This window comes from Melozone crissalis, unplaced genomic scaffold, assembly GCF_028551555.1.
Source record: "Melozone crissalis strain CALT ecotype California unplaced genomic scaffold, PUWL_Pcris_2 ptg000035l_1, whole genome shotgun sequence".
Lineage (NCBI taxonomy): Eukaryota > Metazoa > Chordata > Aves > Passeriformes > Passerellidae > Melozone > Melozone crissalis.
In genome coordinates, this window is record NW_026535813.1 from 10524124 (window position 1) to 10544420 (window position 20297).

At 43.6% G+C, this 20297-nt stretch overlaps 1 protein-coding gene across 3 annotated transcripts in view; it reads left to right on the forward strand.

Moving 5' to 3' along the window:
- Positions 1-20297, forward strand: part of LOC128941430 (ubiquitin-associated protein 2-like) — a 189180-nt gene that overhangs the window by 161635 nt on the left and 7248 nt on the right. For all 3 annotated transcript variants that reach the window (XM_054283193.1, XM_054283190.1, XM_054283192.1), the window contains one exon: positions 19115-19193. In XM_054283193.1, the coding sequence (XP_054139168.1) occupies positions 19115-19193 (79 nt within the window). The remainder of the gene's footprint in view (positions 1-19114; positions 19194-20297) is intronic.

Genomic DNA, 20297 nt, shown 5'->3' on the forward strand with positions numbered 1-20297 from the left:
GAGGGCTCGTACCGGGTATAAACTTGTACGAGCGTACCTCCCCATCTCTGCATACTCAATTTCCTCAAAATCCTGCGGGCAGCGATCAAATACATGATCATACAAGGACTCACAAGTCCAATCCTCAAATGTGCCGAAAATCGGCCACACCACGTATTTTCCGATCTCCTTCCCTCCCCATTTTTCCATACAAAAATGGACCATTTTCTCCTTGGATCTGCCTGCTGTCCTTGGGCTCTCGTCCCAATGTTCCAGCATCCACCCCAACAGACTATCTCTTGGTATTTCTGGCAGAACTTTCCCAGGACTCTGGGGAGATTTTTCCTGCAGTTTTCTCTGAAACCTGCTCTTTCCCAACCCCATTTTTCCAAAAATCCCATCTGCGATTTTTCTCATCTTGTCTCCTCCGGCTGGGACGCTCATCGTGAGTCCTAATTCTTTGTCCAATGTCAATTTCCAGAGCTTGCAAAATGCCGCCAGTCTTACTCGGTCAAGTGGAGAACCGTTCCGCTGACTTTTTGACTGATCTCCGGTTTTCTTGCCTATTTTCTCCAGATCAGAAGGCAGACGGACTCCTAGAATTTTCTAGGACCCTCTCTTCCCCCTCCTGACCCAACCGTGACTGATTTTCCCCCTCGAACTCCCTGCAAGTCTCGGGTCCCGCGTGTGTTAAGCAAAAATGTTCCACTCCCCCCTTGACCGACCATATCCCTTATGGGATGGTGGAAATGCAATCGTGGGGCCCACGCTCCCTTTGTGATAGAATCACGTCTCACACATACGCTTGGTCACACCCCACTCAACCATGCGATACTCAGGTTTCCTTTTCCCGCATGGATTCTTTGTGCACATCGATTTTCCGAGTGGAAGAAGCACCTCGGGCTCGGAGATCCCCTGGATCTTGCTGAGATTCCGAGAACTGGGCCCATTTTTATCCCTCTTTGGCTGTGGCTCTGGTTTTGGTTCGGTGATTTTTGATTGGTCTTGCGAACTCCCAATCCCGCTCAGACCGCTGAAATCAGCGGGGTGCCCACTGGGGGGGAAGGGATCCCAAACCCCAAATTCAAATCACGTTGGGTTGTCACCAGATTGTTATAAATGATCAAATCTTGAGTGAAAATTATCAAAAATTTAGCAAAGATTTATTTATTTGTCTGTGAGACCGAAGTTCAGTCTTCGAAACCACCACAGCCAAAAACGCAGTGTCAGGCCTGGGATCGGTGCCAGGTGAACTCGGATCTGACCTCCCGAGTGTCAAATTGCCCCCTGTTCATGCTTGGGCTTTGCACAGAGAGGTTTTATACAGTTTATTCTGCCCGAGGCAAAGATGACCAAATTTTCTTTGTGTCTCTTCACATGCATGGCTTTTGCTTTCCATGTGTAGGGGTGGACAAAAGCCTCATCCAGGTGTGCCATTGGTGTCAATCGGCTTCAGAGGAGCCGTGTATTCAGATGTATCAGGGTGGCATTGCTGACTATCTCGATAGATGCAATCAGCAAGGCGACAATCGCTCTTGGGTGGTTCCTGACAACTCAGGGAAACCAACGATTATTGTCCTGGAAGATTCTATTCCTACCTTAAGGCATTGATTGTTATCTTATCTTGTGTCTGGGAACTAGTTGAATCTAAATAAGACAGCTGTTCCTGACCGGGGTGGTCAAAAGACATGGTTTGGATTTCACAATATTTTATACCATACATTAATAGCATGAATTATCCCTTCCATATATTACATTATGGAATTTCGATTTTTTCTCCATTTTTTTTTTAATCTTTCAATGTCCAATTTAATTTATCAGCAACCCTAAAGTTTATTTGTGAAAGCAAATATCTTTTTCCATTCATCAATCAGTGGAATCCTTCCCATTGTTTCTTTTATGTCTCAGTGCTAGTTTTATCTACCAGCAGACCCACAGCTTGTTTTTAATATCTGCCATTCCTTTCAAACTGCTACCAACATCCTGACCAACAGGGTGTCAGGTTGTATTCTGACTCTGTCAGTGGTTTTGTACTATTGCATTTATTTTAATTTTCCTATTTAATTGTATTTCTGACTTGAGATCTCCCACTGGTTCACTTTCAAACTAGTACACTCACCCTTGGTAGGAGAAGCAGTGGGAGGACAAAGGCACCATAGTGGCAGCCAATCCTCTGGGCAGCAACCGTCTGGCACTAAACCCCACCTGTCTCCACTCTGATCCTGAGAGCAAGAGAGAGAGAGAAGCTGAGCCCAGCCCCTCACCCTCCAGCCAAAATCTGAAGGTATCTCTGCTCTCCCTAAGAGAAAACCCCCCATCTAAGAGAGTAGCCAGCTTCACCCTTCCCCTCCACTTTGGCCACTTCTTTTGTCTCTTAAGTACCAGTCATTATCATCTCCCAGGTAACAAACGGGACAAAATTCCCTGAGAGAAAGAAAAAAAAAAATAGGAAAAATCCTAACCCTCAACAGCGACAGACGTGTTTTCCAAATCTTTTACTGGTTTTTTTTTGATTCTGCACTTGTTCAGGGCAGGGACTGGTGATGTTAAAGTGAGGGTCTGCTACAGGCTGCCTGACCAGGAAGACCAAACTGATGAGGCCCTCTATAAACAGATAGGAGCAGCCTCACATTCACAAGCCCTGGTCATCATCGAGGTGGGGACTTCACCCCGACATCTGCTGGAAGGACAGCACCACAGCAGGGCACAAGCAATCCAAGAGTTTACAGGAATATGTTGATGACAACTTCCTTCTCCAAGTGTTAGAGGAGCCAACAAGGAGAGGTGCTATGTTGGACCTTGTTCTTGCCAACAAGAAGGGGCTGATGGGGAATACGAAGCTCAAGGGCAGCCTGGGCTGCAGTGATCATTGTGAGAAATGACTGCTTAAAATTTCAAAGGTTTATTAAACCTTAACAAAAATACAACAAAAGGACTAAATAAGTGACCTGGTTTAGGGCAAATGTGGGAGAAAACCTTCAAAGGAGGCCCCTCCAGAAAGCAAATCCACACGGCCCCTCCCCCCAATCGGTTCGGGAATGATTTCTCAGAGAGAAGTGGAAAGAACCTGTTAATATAACAGGCAAAACACCTCTCAGCACACAAAATGAACAATACCGGATGACAAAACTCTTTCACCACTCTGAGAAAAGATGACAAATTCAGAAAGTCTCTCCTGGGAGTGGTTGCTCTGTTATCAGCCTCACAGTCGCTGGGAATGGCTGCTGCAGGCCACAAAGTGCAAACTCTCAATGTTTCCCAGGTCCCAGTCCGGAGCAGGTTTGAGTGGTTCCAAGAAAAGGGAAAGAAAAACAGTCCAGGGAAAATTTGGACTGCCTAGCTAAACTGACTAACAATTAGGAGTAAAAGCAAGAGCAAAGCACGACCAAAAGCAAAGCAAAAGCATGCGCAAAGAAAAAGCAAAAGCAGCCCTATGTACTGCCCCGTCTCTGTGTCCCGCCAACTGGTGGGGGAGTGAGCAGGCTGATAACAAAACAAAACAAAACTTGGCTCTTCAGAGCCAGTCTTGAAGGCACAGAACATAATATCCAGTATAAACAGAACAGAGGACTTGGGATACAAGCATCATAATGTCACTCTAAGACCCTGATAGTCAGAGAGACTCCCAGAGCTTCAATTTTTCATAAGGAAAAATTGAAGTTCTGGGAGTCTTTGTGACTATCAGTCACATGCTCATCTACAAAATGGATGCTCTGCCTTTTTTACCCTTAGCCCCTCCCAAAGTTTTGTCAGTCAACTCCTCTGCCACCCATTGGTGGAGATTACTTTCTTACATCTTGATTGGAGGTCAGGTGTTTTTATGCTGCACCTCTTGGTAATAAGCTGGCCCTCTCCAAATTCCCTGGCTACTGAGGCTATTACAAGGGGGAGGGGAAAGAGGACTATGGGAGGACTATTGCAATAACATCACTATACATTTTATCATCTGCATAATATCTATCTCTTAATTGTGAGAGTCAACTATTACATTATTCATCTATAACACCATGAAATGGTGGAGGTTGAGAACCTTAGAGCAGCAGCAAGCTCACTGCCCTGGACTTCAGGAGAGCAGACTTTGGTCTCTCTGGGGATCTGCTTGGTAAAGTCTCATGGGATAAAGCCCTGGAAGGGAGGTCCAAGAGAACTGGTTGATGTTCAAGGATCGCCTCCTCTGAGCTTAGGAGCAATGCATCCTAATGAAGAAGGAATCAACCAAAAATGCCAGGAAGCCTTCATGGATGAAGAAGGAGCTGCTGGACAAACTTAAACACAAAACGGAAGCCTACAGAGGGTGGAAGTAGGGACATGTAGCCTGGGAGGAATAGAGAGATTGAGCAGTCAGGAATCCGGTTAGGAAATCTAAAGCACTTGCAGATGTAAATCTGTCCAAGAACATCAAGGGTAACAAAAAAAAAAAGAAGCTTCTATAGGTATGTCATTGTATTGGGTTTGTATGGCCAATCTTTGGTGGTGGGGGAGCTGCTGGAGTGACTTCTGTGAGAAGAAGCCAGCTTTCTCCATGTTCAGCACACAAGCTTTCTCCATGTTTGGCAGAGCCAATCCCTGGCAGCTCCAAAGACAGATGTGCTGCTGGTCAAGGCTGGGTCAATCAGAAATGGTGGTAATGCATCTGTGAGAACATATTTAAAAAGAAAGAAAAAGTTACTGTGCAGTTGTAATTACAGCCAGAGAAGAGCGAGGTGAGAACATGTGAGAGGAACAACTCTGCAGACATCAAGGTCACTGGACTAGGAGGGGGAGGAGGTGGCCAAGGTACTGGAGCTGAGATTCCCCTGCAGCCTGTGGTGAAGACCATGATGAAGCAGCTGTGCCCCTGAAGCCCGTGGAGATCCATGGGGATGTAAAGATGCGCCTGCAGCCTGCAGAAGAGACCCACACTGGAGCAGGTGGATGCCTGAGAGGAGACTGTGACCCCATGGGATATTAACGTCTCTAATTCAAGTCTGTTTTGCCCATGATGGTATTTGGGTTGTGATCTCTCCTGGTCCTTAACTCATAAAACTTTTGTTATATTTTCTCTCCCCTGTCCAGCTGCAGAGGGGAGTGAGATAGAGGCTTTGGTGGGTACCTGGCATCCAGCTAAGGTCAACCCACTACAATTGGCAATAAAAGAAGGACTTGGCTGGATGGTTGCACTCAAAGACTTGCAGTCAAGGGCTCAATGCCCAAGTGGAGATCAGTGATGAGTAGTGTTCCTCAGAGGTTGGTATTGGGGCCAGTGCTGTTTAACATCTTTGTTGGTAACATGGACAGTGGGATTGAGTGCACCCTCAGCAAGTTTGTTGATGACACCATGCTGTGTAGTGCAGTTGTCATGCTGCAGGGAAGGGATCCCATCCAGAGGGACCTTGAAGGTGGGTCTGTGCAAACCTCAGTGTTCAAGAAGGACAAGTGCAAGATCCTGCACCTGAGTCAAGGCAATTCCAAGCACAAGTATAGGCTAGGAAAAGAATGGATTGAGTGAAGCCCTGGGGAGAAGGACTTTAACATGTTGGTGGATGAGAAACTCAACATGCCTCGGCAATTTGCACTGGCAGCCCAGAAGGCCAAGTGTACCCTGGGCTGCATGAAAAGAAGTATGACCAGCAGGTCAAGGGAGGTGATTCTTCCTGTCTACTCTGCTCTTGTGAGATCCCACCTGTAGTACTGTAATCAGCTCTGGAGCCCTCAACATAGGAAGGATGTGGACCTGATGGAGTGAGTCCAGAGAAGGCCTTGAAGATAATCAGAGGGCTGGAGCATTTCTCCTATGAACACAGGCTGAGACAGTTTGGGCTGTTCACCCTGGGAAGAGAAGGCTCCAGGGAGACCTTGTAGCAGCCTTTCAGTACTTTAAGGGGGCCTACAAAAGAGCTGGAGAGGGTCTGTTTACAAAGGCATGGAATGACAGGGCAAGGGGTAATGGCTTTAAACTGAAAGAAGGTACATTTTAATTGGATAATAGGAAGAAATTATTTCTTATGAGGATGGTGAGGTACTGAAACAGATTGCCAAGAGAAGTTGTGGCTGCCCCATTCCTGGAAGTGTTCAAGGCCAGGCTGGACAGGGCTCTGAGCAGCCTGGTCTAAGGGAAGGTGTTCCTGCCCATGGCACAAGGGGGTGGGGCGGGGGTAGGAACCAGATGATCTTTAAAGTCCCTTCATACCCAAACCATTCCGTGATTCTGTATACTGGACATGACATTCTATGGTATGGAATATACCTCTGGCCAGTCCAGATTAGCTGTCCTGGACATGCTCCCTCACCGACTGTTGTGTACCTCTGCCCTGGCAGAGCATGAGATGCAAAGAAATCCTTGACTCAGGGTAAGCATCACTTAGCAACAACCAAGACAAGTGTGTTATCAATAATTTTCTCATACTGAATCTAAAGCAGTGCTGTACTAGCTACTAAGAAAAACTGAACTCTATCCCAGCCGAAACCAGAGCAGACAGTGTGAAGGGCAGTTTCGGGGGCAGATATTTGTAAGTTGGTGGTTGGAGGGTGTCTTGACTTAGGGCAAATTTGGGAGAAAACCTCCAAATGAGATCCTTCCAGAAAGCAAATTCAAGCAGCCTCTCCCCCAACCAGTTCAGGAAAAAATTTCCTTGGAGAAAAGTGGAAAAAACTGTTTATTTAACAGGCAAAGCATTCACCAGCATGAAAAAATGAACAATATTAAACAACAAAACATCTCACTGCTCCAAAGAGATGGCAAACTCAGAAAGTCCCTTTCATGAGGTGTAGCTCGGCTCACTTAGTCTCTTATCAGTCCCTCTGGCGCTGGAATGCAGCATCCCGGCCCTGGGGGGCCACAGGTGTGAGCTTCTGGTGTTTTTCTGAGTTCTTCAGTCCAGAGCAGGTTTGAACAGTTACAAGAAAAAGAAAAAAACACAGTCCAGGGAACTTGTCTGCCTCAGCTAGCAAAAAAATAACTAAAAGCAAAGGAGAGCTCTCTCCCACTGTCCGCTACAGACAACACGATCTCTGAGAAGGATGTGGGGAGCAAGTGCAGTCTCTGATAACAAACTCCATGCTTCATCAGTGAGACCAAAATTTTCACCTTCAGACGAATTTGTAATTATCTCCAAAATCCCTAGGTGATTCAGTTTTCCAATACAGGCGTGCTGTGTGATGAGAGCAATCCACTTGCTCTATATGGCATTGGTGGCATGGTGGGTAGAGGGAACCTTTGCTTTGAACATCCACTCCAGCACCAGTAGTCAGGGTGCCGGGAAGAGTTGTGCTTCTGTGCCTATTACCTCTGAGGTGGCTTGGACTCCTTCTTGTTGGTTGGTGGAGACATTGTTGTGATCTTATTGATGACATCGGTGGGAATCTGACATCATCTATCTTGGCACTTTACTCCCAGGAACTGGATCTCTCAAGCATGTCCCTTAACTTTGCTCTTCTTGATGGTGAAACTGGCTTTCAGGAGAATCTGAATGATTTTCTCTCCTTTCTCAAAAAGCTCTGCTGCTGTGTTCCCCCACACAATGATGTCATCAATGTACTGCAGATGTTCTGGAGCCTTACCCTTTTCTAGTGCAGTCTGAATCAGTCTGTGGCTGATGGTGGGACTGTGTTTCTATCAAGCAAGCTAAGTGGGTAAAACCACTATGGTATGGTGGGCAGTGGTCCAAATATAAGTATGGACAGGCTTGGCAGATTGATTACATTTCACTGCCCCAGACGCACCAAGGTAAGCGCTATGTCCTCACAGTGGTAGAAGCCACCACTGGATGGTTGGAAACCTACCCTGTGTCTCATGCTACGGCCCGGAACACCATCCTGGGCCTTGAAAAGCAGGTCCTTTGGAGGCATGGTACCCCTGAGAGGATTGAGTCAGATAATGGGACTCATTTCAAGAACAGCCTTATCAACAGCTAGGCTAGGGAACATGGCATTGAGTGGGTGTACCATATCCCTTACCATGCACCAGCTGCAGGCAAAATGGAGAGGTACAATGGACTGGTAAAAACCATCTTGAAAGCATTGGATGGGGGATCTTTCAAAAACTGAGAGCAGCATCTAGCAAAGGCCACCTGGGTAGTTAACACCTGAGGTTCCACCAACCGAGCAGGCCCTGCCCAATCTGAGCCCCTGCATATAGTAGACGGAGACAAAGTCCTAGTGGTGCGTGTCAGAGGTTTGTTAGAGAAGACAGTTTGGATCAATTCTGCCCCAAATACAAATAAACCCATTTGTGGGGTTGTCTTTGCTCAAGGACCAGGTTGCACACGGTGGATAATGCAGAAAGATGGAACAACACAATGTGTACCTCAGGGAGATCTGATTGTTGGGTGAGAACCATATGTAAATATCACTGTTTGCTGAATGTCGCTGCCATTGTCTGTATATAGCTGTATACTGTATGTATATCTATATCTATATATATATATATAGATATATATATATATATGTATAATGTATGTGTTTGTAAAGTTAGAATATGTATTAGTTTTGGTAGTAAGCTGACGATATGGGGACATGGGATGGAATGTCCTGGGTTGACTTTATGATGCTTGTATCCCCAATCGTCTGTTTGTGCTGGATATTAAGTTCTGCACTGTCAAAGACATCTTTTCATAAAAATCCTTTCTTTAGGATTTTCCCTTCTGGGAAGCTGAGGCCCCAGAAAAAGAATGTAAACAATGGTTATCTGCTGCTGTGGAATGCAACAGGTGCACCTGTGATTGGCCCATGTTGGATGTGTACAATTAATGGCCAATCAAGGACCGAGCTCTCTCTGGGACAGAGTCGGAGAGAGCTCCTTTGTTATTCATTCCTTTTCTATTCTTTAGCTTAGCTAGCCTTCTGAGAACTTTTCCTTCTATTTCTTTTTAGTATAGTTATAATGTAATATATGTCATAAAATAATAAATCAAGCCTTCTGAACATGAGGTCAACATTCTCGTCTCTCTCTCATCCTGAAGACCCTTGTGACCACTGTCACACTGCACCTTTAAGGCTGGTTCCGAGAGTAAAGGGGGAGAGAAGCTGCTAAGAGCTTCCTCTGTGCCCAGCAAAACTAATAGCTGGCTAGCTCTGAGAATTGACAACCTGTTAAACCATTAATAAAGCTAGATCTGCCTCTGTGAGATTCATATTTTAAAGACAGGCAAGCCTGGGAAAAAACTCTCTTTCTTCCCGCTTTTAGAGAGAGAAGTTCCCTCCCGGCGTGGTGGCCGGGCCGGGGGAGGGGAGGCCGCAGGGCTCCGGTGTGCTGCAGCTGAGTCCTAGCCTGGTTGCTGAGATCTTAGCCATTCCCCTCCCCCCCAGTGCATCTGCTGAAGAAACTTTCATAGTAAACAGCTCTGGCCGAAGCCCTGCAGAGATCACATGACCACCCGCAGGCCTGGGCAAGATATTAACTCTTTCACTGCACAGATGAAACTTGCAAAATGTTGATCCTCTCTCAAGTGAAAGAGTGAAGACACACAGAAGATAACATAAGACACTGAGGTCAAAAAAGAAGAAGTCAAATTCCAGATGGGAGAAGAATGAGGAGATGCCTTAGTTTTGGGCTGAAATCCGCTTGTAAGGTTATGGAGAAGAATATAATTGATTCATCAGACTCTTTTTCCCTGTAAAATTAAATGCATTGGGGGATGTAGCATTCTAACCATAGCCATGAACAGAGGCACCAGTGTTGAAATAAGTAGATGTTGCAGTAGCTGTGATCAAATGAGAAGTTTGAACAGAAAGAAATGAGAGAGATGAGATGAGATGAGAAACATTGCCCCAGGAATGGAAGAAAATCTCTTTTTCCCAGAGATGGATGAAGAGAACTTTTGTTTTTATGCTACAACAGCTCATCCTTAAAAATGGCACCCCCATAAGTTGACATGGCCCAGGAACACAGCTGTGAGAAGGCTGTGAAAGATGGGAAGGACTTCACAAATGCAGATTCCCAGGTGGTTGCTATTGGTGGAAATTTAAAACCACAAGCGAACTGTTTCTTGTGGAGAAGTCTCCATCGCGTGGCAAGAGAGACTCCTCTCCCTAAGTGAACTGAAGAAAGACTATTTTAGAGGTGGTAACTTGACTGAAAATACCAGGTTTTGTCTCTGTGCATTGTCAGTGGGAAAAGAAAGAGGATTTGGGGAGCAGAAAAAGTGTTTTAAAGGTTTATTCTGATTCTTATTATTCTTCATTTAGTTCTGTTTATAAAGTTTTCTGTATACCCTTTAAAGTTTGAGCCTGCTTTGTTCTCCTGTTAATTCCTATCTTGCAGCAGAAAATGAGTAATTCTAGTGGGTGCATTGGCATTTGGCCAGCGCTCAACCCACCACATTATTTGGTGCATTGGCCAGGAAACAAAAAATTGGTGAACCAAAACCACTACATGAAACTGGTGTTTCCGCCAAGTTTCCAGCTGAAACAGCCACAGAGGGTGAAGGAGCAGCTGATGCTGGTAGTGAGTGAGCAGTTTCCTTCATGTGGAATGCTGTTCTGCCCTGTCTGTACTGGTTGGTTTGAGCCATGTTGGGTGGTAGTGTTTGGGGGCATATCTTTTGGTTTGCTAATGATGTGTTGGGGTGAGGAAGGCCTAGGCCAATGTACTTTATGTAGTTAGGCAGGTACCCCGACCACTGGTGTGACCACAGGCAGAAGCATCCTGGGCCAGTTGTTGTAGGAGAACAATGAGTAATGCATGTCCTATGCTTTTTTTTTGGCTTTTTGGTGGTTCTTGGGTGGGTTTGGTAGCACTGAGGTGCTGTTCCTTGTCCAAATCTCCCCAGGCCTTGGTGAGCCCCTTCCTTGCCTCTTTCAGGTGCACTTTGTCCATGCCACCCTGCTAGGCCACAAGCAGTGCTGTAGCGTTGCTGAATGATTGTGATGGGGTGGTGGAGATGGCTTTCATATCTTGGCAGTGGGAGACAGTTTGGAAGGGAGAGGGGTAGTGGTGGAAGAGGAGGAGTATGTAGGGCAGGCAGCATGTTGTTTGGGCAAGTGTGTGCTTGAGGGTCCAGCATCAGTGGGAGATGTCTGTGGACTTAGAGGGATATGGTGGGTCCCTGAGAGTGGCCTGCTGTCCAGAGCCTTCAACCAGGGCAGGAGGCATCAGTGGGATGGGCTGCAGGAGGGAGGCTTATCCCTGCTTGCCTGTGGAGATCCTGTCTTTGCCCTTCATGCATATGTATGATGGCCTTCTTCTCTTAAGAGCACAGCAATTTTCTCCAGTGCATGGACTGTGTCACAGACTGGCCCCAGCCTCACCGTGGTCATGCCTGTTTCCCTGTTGGCACAGGCACCTGACTGGAAAAGGTATGAGCAGTGCTGAACAATCCCAGCTCTTGCTGCTGTTGCCTCCACTCAATCTGTGGCTGCTGATGTTGGCTCGAGATGGGCATTTGATGCAGGTGTGCTTGGTGGGGGACAGGAGCTGGCTGACTCTTCATCTGCCACATGAGTGTGTCCACATGTTCAGAGCAGACGCAAGCTTTGAGTTGGACATGGTCCCAGAGGCAGGTGCAGATGAAGTCCTGGATGAGCCTGAAGTATTTGTTGATACTGAATGGCAGGTTGTGAGGCCCTTGGCCTTCAAAGAGCATGCCATTGCCTGGCATGCATTGCTCCAGGTGGTGGATGTAATGCTGGAGGTTGTCGAGGTCCTGCCGTGCCTGGGTATCCCAGTGTTGGGGAGTGCTAGGACTGCTGAGGATGTACAAGAGGTGCTGGAGGATGTGGGGGGCAGTGGCGACAGCTTGCTGTGAGTGATTGATGTGGAGGAGGATGTTGAAGGCAAATGGCACATGCTGGTGGTGGCAGTGCTGTGGTGGGCTGGGAGCTGTCCTGGGGGAAGTTGATGTCACAGGGATGCAGGTGGCAGCAAGCAAGGGCTGTGGCAAAAGCCAGCAGGAGTAGGAGTACCAGGGTGCAGCAAGGTGTATTTGGCCTTCAAGGGCAGAGAAGGTCAGAGTCCGGCTAGCTGAGGTTAAGGCCGACACCCAGCTGCATAGTCTGCCAGCACCCCTTAGCGTCGTAAGGCCTCGGGCTGTGCTGGTTGCGGACTGGATCGCTGCTAAACGACGAGAAGGAAGGAGCTGGACACTCGCTGGGGGCGAAATAGATTTATTTGAAAACCCACGATGCCAGCCAGGGAGGTACCCCCTGACATACCAGCGAATGACCCAGAACAAAAGGTGCCTCAAGGTTATAAAGGGAAGGAGTGGACCCGGGAGGGGTTTACAGAAGACCAATAGGGGGAGGAGAGGGGATGAGCTTAACACAAATGACATAGTGGAGAGCCCAATAGGTACCAGGTATGGGAGGGGCCCCGGGACCACAGCCAACCACAACCCCCAAAGAGGAGAAGCTTCTGGAATACTAGGTGGAGTGAGGGGTGATTGACTTGGCCCAGGGAGGAGAAAAGGCATACATATAAGGGAAAAAGGGGAGGAGGAATTATATAACCTAAAAGATTGACAATATAACTGGCAGGGCTGTGGCGGGAAAACTGAGGAGGGCAGAACCATTTTACACAAAATGGGGGGGAGCAGATACATAAAATGGGGGAGGAATTAAATTAACTTAATGAACACACTACAACACCAGGGCACCATGCTGCAGGCAGGGCTGTGGGTGCTGCATGGCAGGAGTCTGGTCAGGCTTGGCGGTGGGTGAGAGTAAATGCTGTGCTTGGATTGCTTCTGGGCAGCCAACTTTAGATATTTCTGTGGCCTTTCTTTCATCATCATCTAGACAGCATTTCTGTTTAAATTTTCAGTTTTACTTTCTGTTTACTTTCTCCTGAGGGCTGCTGTTGAAGTGTGGGGAAAACCTGTCTCCTGTGTGTTGCTTTAAGAGTATGGATTTAACTTTTGCCTGACAGAGCATCTTCAAGGACTCACTGAGACAGTTTCACAAAGTCCAATATAGATAGTTTATTGAGGGGACAGATTCAGAATTGCCATTGATAAATGCTCTTGCTGTGTTAATGCTAAATATCCTAAGGCTAGCCAATGATTAATTAAGCTAAGAATCCACAGTTCACTAAGCTTAACTTCACATTTAATTAAGCTTACTTTCATCTGGGCGTCATCTGCTAAGTGCAATTTCTTACTGAAAGAGGCATCTCTGCTAAGGAAGAAAGGAAAATGAGTCAGAACTGTCAATCTGCCCAGCAATCAGTGAAGTGTCTCCTCTTAAGAAGGTGTTTCTCCTCTCCACCAAGTGTTTGCAAAGGACCAGATTTATAATTTTGAGGAGATGAGACTAGGTCATAATTTATAAACTTCTAACAAGACTTGTTATGTGTGGATAAGGGAGTATGAGGCTACTGTCTGATAGAGAGGCATGAGTGCTCTTCTATGAGGCTTCTGTGCTTGTTTTTCCAGCTTCATTGAGACATCAAGCTGAGGCCTTTGCTTCACCCCAGACATCATTCAGTTGTTAAGATAAGCATGCCCTTGCTCAAGCCAGGTGCAAGATAAGCAAGTGGCTCAGCTCAAGTTCTTGCTCAACTAGTCTCATCAATTCTCCACATTTTGAGGCAATAAGCCTGACAGTTTTCTACACTGTGCTGTTATGGTTCAGTGGGTGATGAAAGCATGGTGGCAGAGGCTTTTGGGGTAGCTGTACTGGGGATGCATTTTAGGGTTTCCTTTTTGTCTCTTTTGTGAGTGGTCTTGCTTGATTTTATTTTTAAATTTGTCAACCAACATCTATTTTTCTTCTTTCATACTCTTATTATTTGTATATATGAGTTAATGTACGCTTTCTTTTATTTCTTATTGACAAAAATGTTTGGTTTGTAGGTCTTTTTTTTTTCCCTGTGAAATACGCCAATCACTTGTTTTAAAATTTTAAAAGTTTAATAGTAATAAAATGGTTATAAAAAATAGTAATGCAAATTACAGCAATAAGAATTTGGACTATCAGAGTTAGGACAATAAAGGACAATAAAAGCAAAGAATACAAATGTTCTGATGCTTTCTTTAAAAAAGCATGGCTCACTAACAAAGGATTAACCCTTAAAAGCAAATAGTCTGTTGCATATTCATATATCTCATACATGATGCATACATTCCTTTCAAACTAGGGATTTCTCTGGTTATTGTCAATTTCCCCCCCTTCCTCTTGTAAATCATGGTCAGACTCCATGGAGTCTGGAAGGAGACTGTTCTTCACGATAAGGAGGCAATAATTCTTTCTCTTCGTGATTTTAGTGTCTTGTTGCTGTTATCTCTGTGCGAAGAATTTCTTGATTATCTCATCTCTTTCTTGAGCTAGTTAAAAAGTATCTTACATAGCATAGTTTCTATTTTAACATTATGTTATAACTTAAAACTATATTTAACACACTACTTAAGAAAATTAATGCAGCATAACTTTCTACCATAACACATATAATATTAATTTTAATATTTGCGAAAAGCTAATCATAAAATACGCATTTTTCACAGCCCCCACCTTTCTCTATAACATCTACAACCTTGCTGATGGAAGAATGTTTCCTCTCTCTCTGCAAATATCTTGAAGAATGTTTTTGGGGTCATATGTCATTTTCCCCCAGTTTCTCCTCAGTGTGTTGATATTTATAAATAAATGCATAAATGTTGTGAAGGTTTTTCCATCAACTATGCATGCAATGGTTGTGGTTTCTAGATTTTTCAGTATTTTTATTGTGTTTTGAATTTGTTGTGGAAATTGGGCAACATTAGATGTATGGGACACAGGAACTGGTAGAAATAATTGTCTTTGACATGCTAGTCTGTTTACACCTTGAAAGTGAAAGTGGGCTGAGTCCCAAGTGCAAGTCATCACTGCTTCCTGGGAAGCTTCTAGTCGAGAGAGGTACTGGTGGCTGCTGATGTAGTGAGTTGGGGGAGGAGTATGTGTATGCCTTTTAAAATTTAATTCAGTTTCTTAATGCCTATGTTCATGCTGTAAATTCTCACTGTGTTGTGTTTTGGGAGTTTTGTTTGTTTTAATTTTGGTGTATATTACATTGGGATATGCTGTCTTTTCTGTTAGTCTGTTGCAGGCTGCCTGTGTAGTAGAGATCTTATAAATGCCTTAGCTGGTGTGCGTGCTACCTAGTGAGCTGCTTAGTGGAACTTACTTCTATTACATCAAAACACATTGATTTTCAGTCCTTTTCTGTCTTGCATTTTGAGTCTATTCCTGATATGTCAGTTTTGACTTTAGGCACCTTCTTCTGCATGCCTTCTGTAGGTCAGGAAATACCCATGTTGTTTGATGAGCAGAGTATCTCTTCTGATGTTTTCCTATGGGTGGGAATGAAATGTAAACATAACTGGTTTGCACTCGTAATTTCTAATGTTTTTTGTTTGGAATGTGTGTATGCACAGGTGTGTGGGATAGGGATATTCAGTGCTGATGTGGTTTTCCTGTCGTGGTTTAATGCCAGCCAGGCACCAAGCCCCAAGCAGCCACTCACTCACTCCCCCACCAGAGGGATCAGGGTGAGAATCAGAAGAGTAAAACCTTGAAAACTTGTGGGTTGAGATACAGATAGTTTAATAGGAAAATCAAAAGCTGCACACACAAACAAAGCAAAACAAGGAAGTAATTCACTGCTTTCCACGGGCAGGCAGGTGTTCAGCCACCTTCAAGAAAGCAGGGCTCCATCACATGTAAATGGGGACTTGGAGAAACAAACTCCATCATTCCAAATGTATTACCCCCTTCCTTCTTCCTCAAGCTTTATATGCTGAGCATGATGTCTCATGGTCTGGAATATCCCTCCAGTCAGTTGGGGTCACCCGTCCCAGCTGTGTCTCCTCTCAACCTCCCACTCACCCCCAGCCTCCTCCCCAACATGGCCGTACCAGGAGCAGAAAAGGCCTTGACTCTGTGTAAGCTCAGCAATAAGAAAAACATCTCTATATTGTGACCGTGTTTTTTTCTGAAAAATCCTTTAACCAGGATTTCTTCTCCTGGGAAGATGAGAAGCCTCAGCTTCTCCATGTTTTGCTGCTCTGGAAGGTGGTCTGGAGATTGTTTATCCAAACATGTGAATTGTTTTAACTTAATGACCAATCACCATCAGCTGTGTCAGACTCTGAGGAGTCAGTCACGAACTTTCATTATCATTCTTGTTGAGCCATCTGATGTATCCTTTTTCTTTAGTATAGTTTTAGTATAGCAATAATACAATATAATATAATATAATATAATATAATATAATATAATATAATATAATATAATATAATATATCAGCCTTCTGAGAACATGGGGTCAGATTCTCATCTCTTCCCTCGTCCTGGGGACCCTCACAAAGACCACACTGTATTATCAACCCTGTGTTCAGCACAAATCCAAAGCATAGCACCATACCAGCCACTGGGAAGAAAATTAACTCCACCCAAACTAAAACCAGCACATCCTCTACCTGAGGGGCAGTGGTAATAATTGCAATCCTTAGATCCTGTTCTCATGTGGATTTGGTTTTATTTTTTCTGATTTATATAGGGAAAAAATGCTACTGTGTCAGTTCCAGTTCATGTCCAATGAATCCTGTTCAGATCTCTTTTTCAAATCTGCTTTTTGCGTTATGATGTTCCTTAGAATGAGATGGGAGTGCTGCTTTTGAGTAACCTGCAAAGATTTTTAATATGAATTTGGTTGTTTTGCTAAGTGATTCATGCTGGAGGTGCTGAGATGGAATCAACTGGGAAGGAAAGGAGGATGAAATATAACACAGTTTCAAATTACAGAAAACACCTGCAATACTAAATCCTTGCCAGATGGTTTCATGTTCAGTGATGAAGGACTGGATTTAGGAGATGGGAGGGATGGGCAGAAATGCAGCAAGGCAGAAGGTGCTGGGGAATTTGCAGAGAGGGGTATGAAGGAGGAGGATGCTTTTCCAATGTTGAAGACTGTGAAAATGGATACGTAAATGGTTAAAGCATTAACTCTTTGTGCTGGTTTGAAGGCAAGCCAGCAGGAGGAATTAACTCCACGCAAATATGTTGCAAGAGATTCCAAATCAGAACTACAATTTAATAGGGCAATTACAAAAATGGCAATACTACAGGAACATTGGCTTAAACCAACAAAGTCAGAATATAGCCAGACACACTGTTGGTTAGGGTGGTGGTAGCAGTCCCGTTAGAGTGATGGATGTGACCTTGTCCAAGCAATGATCCTGTAGAAAGGTCTGGTCCTTCTTTGGAGGTCCAGTGGTTGTATCATGCTGTCCCAAGTCCCAGATTACATACAGGTAGGAATGTTTGGTTCCTCCCTCAGGGCAGGGAATTTCACAATGGGATGATGTAATTCTATGAGTCATACTGGTGAGTCCTTGATGTCCCATTAGCAGGGATGGCCCCCCCCTTTAGGCTGTGTGCATTGGGCAGCTGTTGCAAACAAGCGACTATTAACAGCTCATCAGAAGGTGATATAGGTGGTGAAAGAATACATACCCGGCATTGTAATGCAAGATACTCGATGGATTAGAGGCGGTGGGGAGAAAACCATGAGAATTAGGAGGAAAATTACTTAGTAGAGTACCAGCCTCATATGTGGAGTTCACCCAGAAAGGGAAGAGCAGATTTTTCTCTTTTTGTCCCAAACTGAAGACAAAATATTGCTTTGGTTTCGCTGGCATGTCCTGTCTAAGTGAGAGCTTTCTAGGGTGAGAATTTTCTTACCTTCCTGTAGAAGAATGATCTAAGGCAGTGGTCTCCACCTTTTTTGATTGCACCACCTCATCAGCAAAAAAAATTGTGAGCACTCCCAATATATTTTTATTTATAAATTATATATGCATACTATTGTACTAATATGTATGTCATAAAACATACATGAAAATAAAAAAGACTGAAAATAAAAAAAAGGATGAGAACAATTTTTTTTTCATGCTCTATTTTAATTTTTTTTAAATTGTATTTATTAATTATACCAGAACCAATTACTTCATGCACCCCAGTGGATTGTCTTGTGCACCTCACTTCAGAGACTACTGATCTGAGTTCTCTTGTAACATAGTTTAAGTAAATTTTCCAATCATCAGGTGGTAACTTGTGAAAAATGCGTATTTTATTATTGGCTTTTTGCAAATATTAAAATGAATATTATATGTGTTACATTAGAAAGTTATGCTGTATTAATTTTTTTAAGTAGTGTATTAAATATAGTTTTAGGCTATAACATAATGTTAAAATAGAAACTATGTATGTTGGATATTTTTTTAAAGAAAGGAATGAGGTACTTGCACCAGATAGCAGCCACAGGACACCTAAATCTTTCAGAGAAAAAGAATTTATTGCTCCATTATCAGAAGAAACTAACTTCTTCCCACCTTGCTCAGCCCTGAAGATGCCGTCAGGACTAAGAGGAAGAAGTTGACACTGACCAGACAGAATCTTTTGTTTGAATGGAATTTATGCATCATATATGAGATGTATGAATATGCAACGGGCTATTGTTTTTAAGGGTTAATCCTCTGTTAATGTGTGTCCTTTTTCGGGCTTATTTTGCCCAGAAAAATGTACCCAGACTGTCCGTAACTCTTTGCTTTTATTGTCTCGTATTGTCCTAAATCCTAATTGTCCAAATTTTCATTACTCTAATTATATTACTATTATTATAACCATTTTATTACTATTAAACTTTTAAAAATTAGTGATTGGTGTTTTTCACATAACTCTTTTTCAACAGTTTTTAAAATAATTGTAGTTTTCCTAGCTGATGTTTTTTACTTTTAGAAAACAGAGCATGTTAAAACCTTTAGACTCTTTAGACTACATCCACATTGTGATTATGGTCCTGGCTTCAACTTAGGTCTTTGACCTCTGATGGTCTGTTGCTTCTCCAGACAGTCTCGCTGGAATATGACAGCTCAGAGCTGCGGGTTGGGAGGGGTAAGCGTTTAGTCATTGCCTTTAATTTACCATTAAGAGATTAAGTGTTTGTCTATGATATTAAAAAAGTCTGTAAAATAGGTTTATTTTGAAGTTGAGGATACAGGTAAACCTTCAGCTATGCTGTACATGATAAGGTCAGTTTCTGCACAAACTTCCTTTAGTTCTTTTAAAAATTTCTTATGCTTATAAGAAATATAAGGGTTATATTATAAAAAATATAAGGGTTCATAAGAGTTGTCCAGCTTAGTTATGATTTCAGCTATCAATAAATGATTATGTCTTTTTCTAAGGATTACTACGGAATTACATTTCCTGCTCCTGCAACCTTGACAGGCAGAGATGGAAGCCTTGCTAACAACCCCTTCTCAGGTGAGTATTATTTAAACATGAGGATGGTGAGTGAGATGTGCTGGTCATCCTGCTGTTGCTGAAAAAGCAGTCATTTTCCCCTTCTGTAGGCAGTTAAACCCATCAGGCCAAACTAGCCAAACAAAAGCAAGCATCTCTCTCTAAACACTGATGTTGATTTTTTTTTCTTTTTTTTTTTTTTTTCTTCATGGTTTTGGTCAGTAATTCATATGTGACTCAGCAGTTCTTGAGAGTAAGTTGGATGCCCTTTGAGAATAAGTGCAAAATTGTTACAAATTTAAATGGTAGTGTCATCTAGTGTCCTTCCCAAGTGCATATAGGTGCTTGAAAACTATTTCATAGCTTAATTATTCTTCTTGAAATTTGACTGGCTTGCTTTCCTATGTTACTGCTATTTTAATACTTGTATGTTCTCAGCAGGAGCTGTCTCTATCAGGCTCCCTCTCACCCTCTCCAAATCTAATGTACTTCATTCCCAAAAGCACCTGGTCTAAGAAGCCCTTGTTCATTCCTGCTCTTACTCTTCAGTTATTGTTGTGCAAAGATGACTCTAATGCTATCCAGGATTTTCAGCCAGTGGTTTTCTTTCACTACAATCTGATTACAGCTTTAAACTGTAGCTATAGGTGTTATAATTCCTATAACAATGATTTTAAGTGTTGTCATACTTTTTGGTAACCAATATAAAGGAATATTAGTTGGAAATGAGATAGATATGAATGATATATGTCACCTCCCTAAAAGCAAGTGAGCATGGTGCCCTGTAGGCCACCAGAAAATGCAAGTGTTCGGGAGTTTTTCTGCTGCATAATCATTTCTCTTGGGAGTCTGCTTTTGGAGTAATAACCGAATTTCCTTTCCTACTTCTTAAAAAAGGTGAGCCATGATGCAAGTCTTGCTTTCCTGGCCTTGAGCTATTGTTTCCAGAACTTTGGTGGTGTGAGGAACCAGACATTAACTCTAGTCATGCTTGGCAAATAAACAGTCTGACAAAAATATGTCTATCACTTCCTGTAAATCCTGACTTGGTTTCAGCCCATGAAGCTTAGCTAATCAGTTTAACCTCTAGGAGAGTCACATTTTAACCCAACAACTATCTGCTCT